The 14,370-nt window shown below is 36.2% G+C and overlaps 1 protein-coding gene across 4 annotated transcripts; it reads right to left on the bottom strand.

Annotated features, from left to right (window-relative positions):
• Positions 1-52: 52 nt before the first annotated feature.
• Positions 53-12,330, bottom strand: LOC147516581 (TOPLESS-related 2). Of its 4 annotated transcripts, none has more exons than XM_086589132.1 (26): positions 12,107-12,330; positions 11,915-12,024; positions 11,653-11,832; positions 11,450-11,563; positions 11,086-11,244; positions 10,628-10,811; positions 10,413-10,542; positions 10,024-10,130; positions 9,766-9,901; positions 9,546-9,655; positions 8,136-8,396; positions 7,956-8,051; positions 7,788-7,880; positions 6,600-6,727; positions 6,255-6,489; positions 5,994-6,161; positions 5,824-5,919; positions 5,429-5,581; positions 5,237-5,347; positions 4,960-5,139; positions 4,744-4,872; positions 4,551-4,646; positions 2,927-3,109; positions 2,671-2,846; positions 1,504-1,725; positions 53-350 (listed from the first exon to the last, which is right to left on the bottom strand). In XM_086589132.1, exons 2-25 carry the CDS (start codon positions 11,992-11,994, stop codon positions 1,512-1,514), a joined length of 3,519 nt encoding a protein of 1,172 aa, XP_086445258.1. In that variant the 5' UTR covers positions 11,995-12,024; positions 12,107-12,330; the 3' UTR covers positions 53-350; positions 1,504-1,511. The 4 variants fall into 4 exon arrangements, with proteins under 4 accessions (XP_086445258.1, XP_086445260.1, XP_086445259.1 ...); XM_086589134.1 differs by lacking the exon at positions 53-350 and having other exon boundaries at positions 1,331-1,725; positions 8,136-8,209; positions 8,327-8,396; XM_086589133.1 differs by lacking the exon at positions 53-350 and having other exon boundaries at positions 1,331-1,725; positions 8,136-8,209; positions 8,327-8,396; positions 10,024-10,133.
• Positions 12,331-14,370: the final 2,040 nt, after the last annotated feature.

Consider the following 14,370-nt stretch of genomic DNA (forward strand, 5'->3'; position numbering starts at 1 on the left):
TCTAGATGTGCATAGAAGTAACCCAACCCTGAGGTTTCTTAAGAGAGACCTCTATAGGAATTTGACAATTTAACAGAGATAATAGATTGACCAGTCCACATTTCTCCTCCCCCACTGTCGAACCGACGATTTAGTTTTGGACTTTCGGGCCAATACACACATTGACAATCCCCTTCAAAATTCAAATCTTATGAAGTCCGATAAATGACCTTAAGACAGTTAAGAGGCTAACTGAATGTTCTGCGACCTTGATCTCAACTTCCTCTGGCAGTAGCAGTGTAGTACTTCTTAAGAAAGCTTTCTGGACATATCAATTGTGATACCCAGCATTGGCTTCTGTTCCCGCCTTCCTGTCCGCATGAAAAGTTGTCACAAAGTTAATCCTAACTCATCGTGGAGTAGAGCACTGCAACAGTGCCTCAAAAGTCAAAACTCTACTTCTGGGTTCTGTTCTATGGGACTCCGACTCCGACTCCAACTCCAACTCCAACCATAGAATAGTGTGTAAACAGCCCTTCCTTTCCTATACTGGTTAGCCAGGCGACTAGGGGAGCAAGTTAAAAGCAAAAATTATGGGTTCACTTTATTGTCAAAGACGAACTCAAAAAGAAATTGATCGATGAGAATGATTATATTTTTTGTTAGTCAAGTTACAGTTTTAAACAAAACGAGTGAATATCATCTCGCACTTGGCTTTCAGTATGATCAAAATTAAGCATGTCTTTCTTAGTGGCCATCCAACCAATTTAAAGGAGGAAGTTCAGATCTGAAGACATGACGTTCGACTGGGAAAGTTCGACTGGGAAAGGTACGTCAAAGGTGACCAGGTGACCCTTGGCCTTGAGCGCATACTGCCTTCTTCAACTTCAAGAGTGTAGGCTTTCTCTTTGAGTGGTAAACTAGCAGCTTATAATTGAAAGGTGTAGAGGGTAGACAGATGAGGCATCGTCATGTGGTACTTTAAATTGTATAGACTGGTAGTGAGCGTCATTTGCTACTTTAATTTGTATAGGATCTCCCTCACGTGCTAGTCTTTCCAATTGTATTACCCGCTCTTGATTGAAATTTTCAGTAGGTACTAGGTACTAAGGGGCTAAGAGCGCAACTTGTTGCCTCTTCCATTGTAATTTCTTAATATACAATACGGTATATGTAAGAATTCAACTCAATGCTAAAGACTCAGATACTAGGTCTAGTTTGCGAACAGTCACTTGGACTAGATTCACTTATTCTTGCTATAAAAAGGGGAAAGAGAAAGGACGAGTGCCAGCCAAAGAAAATACAATCAAATTCGGCTATATTATTTCCAACCATATGGACAAGAAATGAATGATCAGATAAAAATATCAATAATATAATAAGATTTATTATGTAAACAGACGTTCAATAAATTAATTATTCCTTCCTATGATTAACTTTGAGAGAGAACATATATAAAGCTAAAAAACGCTAGTCTATTGCAGAAGGCATAAAATACAGAGACAAATGAGGACATAAACCTACACAAGTACTCATCTTTGGAGTTGCTCCGGAGCCAGGTTGCTGGTGGCAGATGACGTTGTTGTCCTGCCATTCGGTATACCATTATCATTTGGTCCTGCCACTAGCCACTGCACCTGTGATTCAGAAGGCTCAACCACTTTAACAGTTCCATCTGTCAAGCCAATAGCAAATTGATTTGGCTCATGTGGATGTGTTGCAATGACCACCGGATGAACATCTTGGCTACAAGAAATAAAAAATCACAGCTTCAGTGGTGAACATCAGTTAAGATTAAACGGAGAAACATAAGAGCACAACAATGACTAAGAGATTAGAAACTTAGGAACCATATGGATTTGGCAGTCAGTTTACTCAAGTTCCTTGCTCAGACTTGATTTTGATCTCACTATACAATCTCGTCTTATTTGGAATCTACATTCCATTTACAGGGGTCGTCACATTAAGTTTCACCACTATTCAACTCCATCTATAGCCATGTTCTCACTCCTCATTCAACGAGTATATCGTTATCTTTCTACCTACCTCGTCATGGTTTTCCTTAGCACTTCCAGGGACTTCAGTTTGCACTGCTAAAACAAAATTTCATATTCACTGACACTAGTACAACCATTTAGTTTATCTCTTACATGGCAATCCATCCTAAACAAGTTCTGTTTAGTTTATCTGAGTAGGAGTTATTCACTTTCTTAAGTACACTCTTTCTGTATGTGTGTCTTCCCTAACTACCATACGCAATATAAACACCTTCACCTACCAGCCCAGTTCAATTCAAACACTATCTTCTTTTCAGCAGCCCAAAATTTAGAAACAAATCAGGACTTATCTCATTTATGTCTCCAAATATTTTCCCACACAATGTTTACATGCCTTTACTACAAAAAGCTGTCCTCCACTTTCTACATCACAAACTTAATATTTAATTTGATCAACATCTATCCTCCATCGTGAACAATAACAGATTTAGGATTACTATTTTGGGAAAGTTTGTCCACTTTTTTAGGTTTTACTGAACAATATCCACAACAAAAATCAAATCTCTTCATCTCAACATCCAAAAACGTAAATTAGTACTCCTAGAAAGGTTTTATTTCTTATTTTATTTTCTTTTTATTTATATATTTTTATTATTATTTTTGCTCATGATGTTGGCTCAAGTTACAAAGTTACCTGTTCAACGCTGCCTGGGGCAAGTACGCTGATGAGGCAATACGGGATCTAAGTCTCAGGCTCTCAGCATCGAATACACCAACATTACCATCACAAAAAGTAGCATAAATTAGTTGGCTGTTGCAAGAGTATGCTGCATAAGATATCGGTGCAGGGAGAACTTCTTGGGGAACCCACTGCAATGGTAGAAGTGATTGAACACATTAGACAATTGTGTCAGCCACATATACTGGAAGTGTAAGTTTCTAAATTCTACCTGCTGGATACATTCCATCTTAGAGGCATCATATATAGCTAGCTGGGTTTCATGAGATACCAACAAGTGAATCTGATCAGAGTGAAACTGAAGTCGAGTGTCACCTACAGTTACCTTCCCAGCAGGCACTTGGATTGTCATAGTCTTCCTTTTCTCCCATGTATCAGTGTTCCATGTGGAAAGCTGCAAAACAGAGCAGTTGTAGTTATACGAGAGATCTGGCATGAAGTTGTGTGGAAATGCCCTTATCCACTTATCCAATTTGGATAGAGAAAATCAACAAACTCCAAACCTTGGATATCTAGTTACTATACGATGAATTCACTCCCAACTTTAAAGTGTAGTTATAAAAGATGTTAAAACTCATTAAGCATACTAAGAACACAAGAAATCAAGAGAACATTCAAGATAATCACAGATAGATAGCAGTTCAGGATCTGGGAGCCAATAACTCCAGATCCAGATTGCATAAAATTCATCAAAAGAGCTGAGAGCATGAAAACATGACGATAAAGAAAATACATGCATGCGCATGTGTGGGGGCGTGCGTATGCACATTTTGAGGATAGGACTATCCCTCAACATTTCAAACTTAAAACCTTTATTGAATGAACGATAATAGACCGTCATTCCATAGCGAGAACGAAAACTATGACTTCATCCGTTCACATAAATGTTTTCAGACGGACAAGCTAGATCACAATTTGGAACTATTATATGCCCCAAAGATGAAGGAACTAAGAACCATTTGCTACAGCTAGGATCAAAATGAGAAGGAAAATGATTGACTTCAGCTTTAGTTTTTCATGGGGTCCTAGAGGAACACATGCACTCCTGGCTCCTACAGATCAATAATAGACTCCTAATGATGATTGTCAAATTGCCAATTTCTCCATAATACGAACTTATATGAAAGGTCAATTCTATTTATATATTAAGAGAGTCTTGGGGGGCATAGGTGGGACCACACCTAGTCTTTGGGGTCAACACTCCCCCTCAGCGGAACACGCTGGAAGTCAACAGGCTAAACACATTATTTAGTGTACCCGGACAAAGTTGAACCCAAGACCTCTCAGAAACCAGACTCTGATACCATGTCAATTTGTCAATTTCTCCATAAGCTCGAACTTATATGAAGAGTCAATTCTATTTATATATTAGGAGAGTCTTGGGGGGACATAGGTGGGACCACACCTAGTCTTTGGGGTCAACAATGATGATGATGATAATAATAATGATAATGGTAATGATAATAATAATAAAAATAAAAATAACAAAGGTACCCTAATAACACTAACAATAATATTAATAGTGTTTATAATAATAATAATAATAATAATAATAATATCAATAATAATAGTACTAGTACTAGTAACAACAACAACCAATACAAAAAGGAAGAAAAATAATATATGTACGTTGGAGATGAAAATATTTGCCGAGTAAGGAAGGAAGGAACTAGAAGAGAAAATTATACCAACGAAAGTGTCCTGAAAACAAATCAATGGAAGTAAAAAATAGCTTAATCCAATTTGTAAAAAAGTGAGAAATCCACTCTGAACATACTAGATTACTAACAAACTTGTTAAACCACATAAACGAAATAGGCATTCATCTGACTTACCTGAGCATCAGCACCTGATGAAACTAGGATATTAAGATTGGTGGAAAAAGCGAGACCGGTTATGCGCTTCTGGTGACCTTTCAAAATTGTTTTGACCTGTTAATGGGATTAATTCAAAAAGTAGGATATATCACTTCCGTTTTCTAGGGCTCGAAATCTATTAATGGGATTATCAGATGTTAGTGGTAATTACCTCATCCACCCTAACATTGTATATATTAATGGTGAAATCCTCCATTCCAATCGCTATAATGTTATTATCTTGTGGATGAAATGCTAGGAAGGTTGAAGCTGGCGGAGGTGGCATAAATGTTGTCATTACCTGCAGATCAGAGCTCAGTTATCTTAAGAGCTGGACATTTACAGTATGTAAAGGTCGAAATGCATATTTGATCTTTTAATATATTACCTTGAAAGTCATCATGTTGAATAATGAGACCTTCCCACCACAGGCAGACATTACGTATGAATCATTCTTCGAGAGTGCAATGCACGGGACTGCTTCGTCAAGATTGACATCTGAGACATCATTTTTCATAGTAAGACCACTGGTTGGTTGCCATTGCTGGGGTACAACACTGGCAGTGGCCTTTAACCCTCAAAGGATTCAGAGATCTTAAGTTAGGTGCCATTTAACAATCCAGTGGAAATCACAAAGACAAATAACAGTTATAGCTAAACAATACCTTGCCACTTGGATTTCGCTCACTGCGGCTCCACTTCCATAGCTTTTGAGTCCCGTTGGATCCAAGCGCCAAAAGATTTGCACCAGAATTTGTGTAAAGAAGTCGTGCAACCTAGATAACATGGAACTCTTATCAGAGAAAAGGTTGTGGAGTGTACCAGCATGAGGAATAAAATATATAATACCAACAAACCTTGCTTGCAGAGTCAGCACTGTCTGGCATTGTGACTACTCGGCACTTAGTCGGATCCATGATTTCAGCCAACTCCCACAGTTTGGCCTTATCCGATGCATCTTCCAAAGTTCTTGGCTTTTCTGTGGTTCTTATTGTATGGTCAACTCCATTCTACAGAATTGAGAAAAATTGAAAATGAAAGAGTTAGCGGTTTGCCAAGACAGCAAAAAAAATGCTAAAGCACTGGCCAGGCCTAAGTGAAAGGCTTATGCTAACACAAAGAAGCAAGAGAATATTATTGTGAAAAACTAAAAACGCAATGCCTGGCCAAGCACCATTTACAACTCAAACACCACGGTGGAGAACGTGTAAACAAATAATCCTCAAAGGTTGACGCAATTAATATATCATACACGAATAGGCGAAGGCCTTGAAGGAGAGCTACGGTCAAGTCTTTCCATTTTGCTTACGGCGGGGCTGACATTTGCGACCGCAGAAGGACCAGATATCTGATTAATGAAATCAAAATTAGAAAGTGTCTTACACAAATTCCACATATGTTATTTACAAAAAACATCACAACCTTTAACCCAGAAGTTTCATTTTGCGCTCTCAATCCTTCAAAGGACCGGCTTTCGAATGCCCTCAGAGATCGAAGACCTTCAGTATTTGCAAGGATCTTGAATCCATTGTCTGCTGTTGAAACAGCAAGAAGTATTCCTTCCTTGTTGAATCTCAAGCAAGGAAGACTCTGAGACAACCAATATGATAATGTCAGGGATAAAAACTGCTCGTAAATGAATCAAAAATATCAAACGTAGGAAATATATTTAAGCATGCACACCGGAAGTCCACCCTCAGCCTCTGTGCTTGTCAATATGTTGACATTGTCCATATCCCAAAATTTTATCTGGTGATCTTCACCAGCAGCCAAAAAGTGATTCTGTGTTGTGTCAAATTGCACAACGCCAGCTGATTTCTTTCTAAACCCAGAGTATGTTCTCTTTATAGCTCCTTCACTTTCATTCCACTCAACCAGGAAAGAGTCCCCATCTTTACTTGTTCCACATGAAAATAACCTGAGACATACACACACACACTGTAAGGTATTACTCACTGGACCATACACCCATATATAATAAGTCATACATGATCTGTTATATTCCAAAGTAAGAAAAATATCTGTTACCTTGTGCCATCTGCACTGTAAAGCATTGTAGTGCAACCATGTCCAGGAGCATCATAATCAACTCTTGAACCCATGTTGTCATAAAGCCAGGCCTTAATTTTTCCATCAATAGCAGTTGAAAAAATGAACTGCGAATTCCAAAAAATGTCAGAAGGCAGTTTCAAACTAGAATTAGAAGTTATTAAGGGGGAATTCGGATAGAAAGACAAAAAGCAGAGAGAAGAAAAGCCATGTGTGGAGAAGATGAAGAGAGAGGTGAGGGGCAGTTCGTAAGAAATCATTTACAATTTTTCGAATTTAAGTGTCCTACAAATTCAATCAGTTTCCGACAAGTTTCTGAAACAAGCTTTCCAAAAAGGCCTTATCTACAAGCCAGAATTGTGTAGATACTGCTGGATTATAGCCTCTCCAAGATTCCCAACTCCACCCTCAACCTATGTATTCTTCCCAATTTTAAGCTTTTAGCTCTCTGTCTATCTATCCAAACTCCACCTAAGGTGCATATATACATCAAAATCAAATGTCCATACTTCATATCTAGGTATAGGAGTTAGAACAGAGGTTTATCACCCTCATATTTAGCAATTTCATATGTTAAGTTTCGTTGTTATTAAGGTAATGAATATATCAACTTTGTTTTCACCATTAGTATGCATGACAAATTCTTCTGTTCCTGTAGCCAAAATCAATGCAGTTCTTTTTAATTTATTTCCCAATAGTCGCTTCTATGTACTGGCATACCAGCAACGTCTATGCATGCATTTAAAATGTGTATCAATCAGTCCATATAAGGTACACTGCTATTTTCCAAGTTCGGGGAGAACCAAAACAAAAGGGGGGTGTTATTGTGATTCAAAATAAATTCACAATTTGTGCTTCACTGTAGCCTGTGCAGCGTACTATAAAAAGGGGTTTTTAAAGATTTGAAAGGAAGGAATTTTATAAATAAAAATCCAAATTATTGCATTTCTAGTGTTTAATGATAGTGTGTGCATTGTAATTGTTGTACAATGAATGCTTTAAAAAACAAAGGAACAACACTCTTCATCGCAGCTTTGACATGCTAATTGTACAACAGAAGAGTTCAGCATCTCAGAAGAATTTTCCTCCGAGTTGGGCTCTTTTACATGCATGAAAATTTTGACATAGATGTGGTTGCAAACAATGCAAAACTATATGAAGTCATACCTGAATGTTTTCCTTGTGGTGAGGGCATACTGAATAAACGGGTGCGTCATGGCCGTCAAAGTTGTACAGCTTTCTTCCAGTCAAATCCCATACCTGTCATACAGCATTAAGATTAGCAAAAAAAAACAAATTTAATAATAGATACAAGAAATGTTTTCTTCCTCTCACCTTTATTTGTTTATCATCCCCACATGTTACCACACATAGTTGTTTGTTTGGATGTGAGAAAGCTAAGTCATTAACAACACCAACATGAGCATCAATCTGCCAGGACAGAGGAAGTAAAGTCAAGCAGAAATTACAATTATTGCATAACCAGGAGAGGAAGGTAAATGTCGAGAAAAACACCTCCGCTTGTTGGCGTAAATCATTAAGTCCTTGACAGGCATACAAGTGAATCAAATGTTTTGTGAACGCAATTCCTGCAAAAACGCAAATATAACGACTATTATATAAATATAAATTAACAGTAAAAAATTTAAAATTGTGGACATATGATACCAGATAGCTGATCCTAATTGTGTAAGAATGACACATACCTATCAAGTTTCCATCTGGGCTCCATGTTACACGACTAATAGATATCGATGGATCTTTTGCAAAAGAGGCCTGTAAGAAATCTCAGTAGTAAGACTTCTAAACATTCTGCTTAGTGAAGACCTAAAATGTTTATGAAAGGTATACAGCAAAAAAATCAACAGAAATACAGAATGCCTTCAAATGTAATCTCATATCTTTCACATTTCCAATTATATTTTTTTAAAAAAAGCATGACATGATCTAAGTGATTGTAGCTAATTCTTCTCAAGACTTTAAATTACTTCACATGCTAGGAGTTAATAGTCTCACACGCCTGGGTAGCTTTGTGTTGCCCTTTATATAAACTAAAAACACTTGAGCACCTTCTCCCTGTAAGCTGGTTTTCAAGGATGAGTTCTAACTATGGGTTTAACGAAAAATCAGAATGGGTTTACAGCAATGATGAATTAGGTTCATACTATAAAGTAGGCCCGTGCATACGCACCGGCTATTTTGAAAACTTATTCGAGAACATATCCAAATTTCGTGAAAAATCGTATGTTTTAATTGGAAAAAAGATCCCGTTTTAGTTGAAAACCCATTTCAATTGTGCTTTAAAAACTCGTTTTTAATTGGGGAGGGATCCCGTTTTAATAGTTGACTTAATTTAGCTGTGTGATTCTCGTTTTAGTAGGAGAATAACTCCCCTTTTAATTTAGAAGTGCTAGAATTTCTCTTTTTAATAGGGGAGAAATTCCCAATTTAATAGGAGATGGTGGGGAATTTTAATAGAGCTTGGAAAATACATTGGGTGCAAGCTTTAATATTAAGATATAAATACCTAGTGCTGCGTGAAGGAATATGGCCCAGTGCTTCCAGCCTTTGCACTGAGAGGGGGAGGATGTTAATAGCCCACATCGCGTAGGTACCTTTAGGATGTGTTGTGTATAAAGTATAAACACTTGGGAAATTGGGAGTTTTCAAGGACGAGTTCTACTCAATTCTTTAGCACAATGTTCATCACCAAAGATCAAAACAGTACAGTCTTAACGTGTTATCAGATATTCAAATCAAACATTAGCTTACCAACACTAAGATAAACAAATGCTCATTCAGATAGCACAGGATTCGACACATGGAAATGTCTTCATGGGCTTAAAATGTACATAAACTAGACAAGTCAAAGAAAGCAGTAGAAAGAATCTAAGAGCATATGTAAATTAGAAATGCGAAATAAACCTGTAACGGCAAAGAACAAGCTGACATGTCCCAAACTTTGAATGGCTTGGACACCAACCTCTCTCGCAAACCAATTTCCCACAAAGTGATTTCTCCATTAACAGAACCAACTATTCCCCAGATTGTTGAATTAAGTAAAAAAGAACAAATTAAACACAAGAAATGAACAAAATTTATCTTAAGCAAATTAATTTATTTAGCACGGGTAACAATTTCATACCTAGAAGTAGTGTGTGATGAGATGGATGAAAATCCATGCTTGTGACATTGGAACCCTGGTGAAAGGAACATACTACCGCTCTTGGAAGGTCATCCATGGACCTTGAGAATTGTTGATGTGGTGCGGGATAGGTAATCTGAAATATGAAATGAATGAATAACCATATTTTTGTTCTAGCAAGCCATGGAAATCAGTTTCTAACTTTCTATACAGCTCAATGGAGCTGCAACTGTGAAGATTCTGAAATTGACAACATACCTCATCAGCAGATCGCAAACGCTTCATTAGTTGCTCATGGTCAGTACTTTGGAAATCAACCATATTCAAAGTATTTGGAGGCGTTCTTGGGCGTTTCAAAATAGCAACTGCTAATAGAAAATGTGTGAAGTCAGCTTTTGTACTTAGATGAACCTTATAAGCCGGGTACTATTAAAACCAGGAAGTATGCATCCAAATACTAATCAGAATGTCTTCAGCTTTAGGATAATTCATGATTCTCTGTGCTTACTAGGAATGCTTTCAATTCTGAATCTGTAGTTCATGATTCTCTCAAACCATATTTCCAGTGATTATATAAGCAATTTAATAAACTGAAAAATAGAAATGAAGCTACTGGAACACCAACTATAACTGCACTAAGTTCTGACCTTGAGTTGGTAAAACAGGTATTGAAGATGCAGTAACGCCAGCAGACTGAACAGATGATGATGCAGCTGCATTTGCCATCCAGCCTGCTAGAGCATTCACATTTGCAGTTGCTGCAGTGGTTGGAAAAGGCTGCATCCAGTAATTAAAAAAATTCATTCGTTAGTAATATGACAACGGAAATACATATAAAAAAATCAGAGGAATAACTCCATACTCCATGAGATCCAAGGGGTCCAAGGGGTCCATATGTAGCAGGCTTTGCAACAGCTGCAATTGGAAGATTAACTGGAGTCACAGCACGAGCGCCATTTGCAGGTGCACATGAGTGGTCAGTGAATAAGGTCTTGATGTCTGGGTTCGATCTTGGGTTCTTACAAAGCTGGTGTTGCCAGTTCAAACTGAAAGCACCATTATCCACATTTTAAGGACTAAACAAAATATTTGTCAAAAAATAAACAATCAATAAAGGAAGATAATTAGTTAATTACTTAACAACTATAATACTTAATATACAGGAGAGGGGAAAATATAAAAATGACGGCCTATATCGCTCAAACAGTTTTAAAAAAGGGGAAAGTTAAATAATAGGTGAAATACTGAAATACCAACATACATAAGCAATTAAGCACAAACAACGGATTACACTTCTAATCAATATGAATCCAACCGTACCTTTGGTTAATTAAAGTCCGTAACCTTGACTGCTTAAGGGTAGGAAATACGAGCTTATCTCGAAATAGTGGATTCGCTTCAATCAGCTTTTTAAGTTCTATAAGCATTATGCTTCGAGCCGATTTAGTATCACCATACTTGGATAATTGTTCATTTTCCCTGAATTAAAAACAGAACAAATTAAGAAAAAAAACTTATAATGGTATCGACCATAAACTACTCCTAAGTCGTAACATCAATGCTTTAAAGCCTACCCAGAACACACGATTAATTTTTTTCTTCTATTAACAGAATTCACTGTAATAATCATTATCCATGTCATCCTTTCTAAAATATCCAAACGGTAAACACATAATAAAATCACCTGAAATTGTCAAAAGTTAAAAGCTGAGTAATTTCTTTAAATAATTCTTCATTGAATGTTGAAAACACTTTTAAATCCTTCACTAATATCTCAACACCCTTTCCTCTGTCGTGCCTAAATAACAAAAAAAAAAACAATTAATTAATAAACAAAAACAGATAAATCAATATATCGAACAACATATATACTAAATTCTCACATACTTATCAAGCGCTTCGAGATACTTCTGCTTCCTGATTTCGAAAAAAATCTTCATAGAATATCTATTATCATCAACTTTAGTAAATCCAGATAAATATCTTTCCACTTCATCCCAATCACCAGCATGTGCTTTTTCTTCGAAGTATTTCATATTAAAGAAAAATCCTGATTCTTGCTCTAGCCTAAAAAAAAAATAAAAGCATAAACAATCAACTCTTGACAAAAAGACTAAAGTAAATAAATCAATAAAAAAAAAAAACTTACTTATGAACAGAATCCTTAAACTTCTCTTCATCAAGAAATTGTAGTATCAAAAACACCAATTCTCTACTCAAAGATGACATTTTTGCCCTCAATTATCCAATCAGATTCTCCTACACACATCAGATCAATATTCAAAACTCATTAAATACATAAACAAAAAAGTAAACATGTAAGAAAGAGAGAAAAACTTACAGAAATGAAGCTATGAAGGTATGAGAGTGTTTGGTGGCTGTGGTGATGACTAGGGTTTTGAGGTGTGGTTCATTGGAGAACATATATAAGCTAGCTAGAGAAAGAAGGAAAGAGCTGAAAAGGAAAAAAAGTTAAAGAGGAAAAAGATAGAGGAGAGAGAGAATGAGAATGAGGAGAGCGATAGTGAGTTTATAGGAAAGAGAGAGAGAGAAGACGCTTTCTTCGATACGTTTTGCAGAGAGAGTCATTGATAAGTCATTTGACTTATCAGTTTGATATGTACGTCAGCTATTTGATAAGTAGAGTGTTGTTTTTCCTCGGAATCCAAGCCATAAACTCAAATCTGATGGATATTCTGAGTAACGTCCACCACTTTTTGATTTGATGTTAGTGACGTGTCATTCATTTTCTCGTTGTATTTTTAGTTATCGTGATAAAGCGTGGGTTTTAATTTATCGTGTGCTGCTGTCTCATCCACTTTGGACGGTTGAAGTTTAGTTGGAGTTTGCGTGTGGAGAAATAATGAGGCTGTATGTAGAGTTGTTGTTCGAAGGTGTGTGGTTCGAGGAGACATGTGGAAATTACGGGACAACCCTTGTACGTGTAGGTTATTTACTTGAATCACGTGGACTACTTGAGAATTTAAAAATGTCGTTGACGTTTGCGGTAAAAGAGTGATGATACGTTGCTTCATACTTACTGAGTCACACGAGTCCAACATGGTAGGTCCCCAGACTCACCACGTTGGACCGGTTCTAGTGATAATAGAAAACAAGTATGCTAAACGTACGGGTTAGCTCGATCTACTAGTATATACGTAGTCGTAGTATAAAAACCCTGAGGCGGATTCGGTAGTTTCAGAATCGTGGGAGGTGCTTCTAAATTATTACAAAAAATACTTATTATAATTTTAGTGACGCGAGGAAGGTGCTTCTAAATTGTAAAAAAGACATAAACAGTACAGTAGGGGCTTTGGGGCTGTGAAATCCATCTATCATTTAGTGCAGAGATTTTCCGAGAATTATATGACAAATATTTTATTTTTTGAGAGTACCAAGATGGTTACCGTTTTACCAATATTTTGTTTGAAATGAAACCAAGATAAAACTTGCATTTTTCATTGGTATATTGTACATTCTCGTTTATTTCTTTTTCTCTTTATTAGTAGTATAAACTAAACTTTAATAACTATATAAAGATCTTTAGTTACGCCCGTAGTATCAACCAAAAATACATTGTTTGCAAAAGCATGGGGAACATACGTACAGATTTACCACTTTCACGTTAATCTATATAGCAAAATTTTGAATGATACGGTTTTATACGCAAATTTTAAGGGTCTGAGAGTCAGACTTATAATTGTCGGACATATGGTTCCTGTTTTTAAATTTTAAAAATAGTAATGCTACACCGACCCACTTATTTGATTTATATATAAATATGTGTCTGTGTGTATTGCAATGCAGCCCAACAACGTTATCCAAATAGTGAGTCACAATAGTTGGTCTAAAAAGTAGGTCGGTGTAGCACTACTCATTTTAAAAACATTAAACTTTAAATGGTAAGTTGGAATTTATTGCTGAATTATAAATATTGGGGATTAAATTGGTATCTTTATTATGGGAACTCCTTTATTATTTACTACCTGAAAAATCACAATACCAAAGAAAGTTCCATTTTTAATAAATACCATAATATTAAGAAATTTAATAAAAATGGAATAACACAAAAAAAAAAATTCCACGCCTTGATTTTTAGTTCATGGAGTTTTAGTCTATTGCCAATTTTTGGTGCATTAGTACAAAATACTAAATGGTAATATTTATCATCATAAATGAAAACGAAACAAAACTTTTGTATTTATAATTTCTTCAATAATATTTGGAATATACATTATATATCAAACTTTGAATGCATTAATAAAGTCGAAAACATTCTATGTTAGGATCTTGATTGAGTAATTCACTATCCATTATTTGACAACTCGGATTTTCAAAAAATATTAGACAATTGCTTAACATTTTATATTAGAGCCAACACCATGCCCAGGATATACGAACATTGGGAGGAACAACGAACCTAGAGGATATTAGGATCCTGGTTAAGTATTCATTGATAGAAATAATGGTGAGTTGCTTAACATTTGATATTATAACCAACATCATGTCCATGGGTTGAACATTATGAGGAGCAACCTAAATGTTGAATTAAAATACTTTGTATTTAAAAAAAAATAAATACATATGTACCAAGTCATTGGCACA

This window comes from Coptis chinensis, chromosome 2 (assembly GCF_015680905.1).
Source record: "Coptis chinensis isolate HL-2020 chromosome 2, ASM1568090v1, whole genome shotgun sequence".
NCBI lineage: Eukaryota > Viridiplantae > Streptophyta > Magnoliopsida > Ranunculales > Ranunculaceae > Coptis > Coptis chinensis.

Bases quoted from the DNA above. Each gene is read 5' to 3' on its own strand.
- LOC147516581 (XM_086589132.1), bottom strand. From the start codon at position 11,994: ATGTCATCTTTGAGTAGAGAATTGGTGTTTTTGATACTACAATTTCTT. The intron at 8,052-8,135 runs GTGTTTTTCTCG...CTGTCCTGGCAG, and splicing joins ATTTACGCCAACAAGCGGAG to ATTGATGCTCATGTTGGTGT. The intron at 6,490-6,599 runs GTAACAGATATT...TGTATGTCTCAG, and splicing joins TACAGTGCAGATGGCACAAG to GTTATTTTCATGTGGAACAA.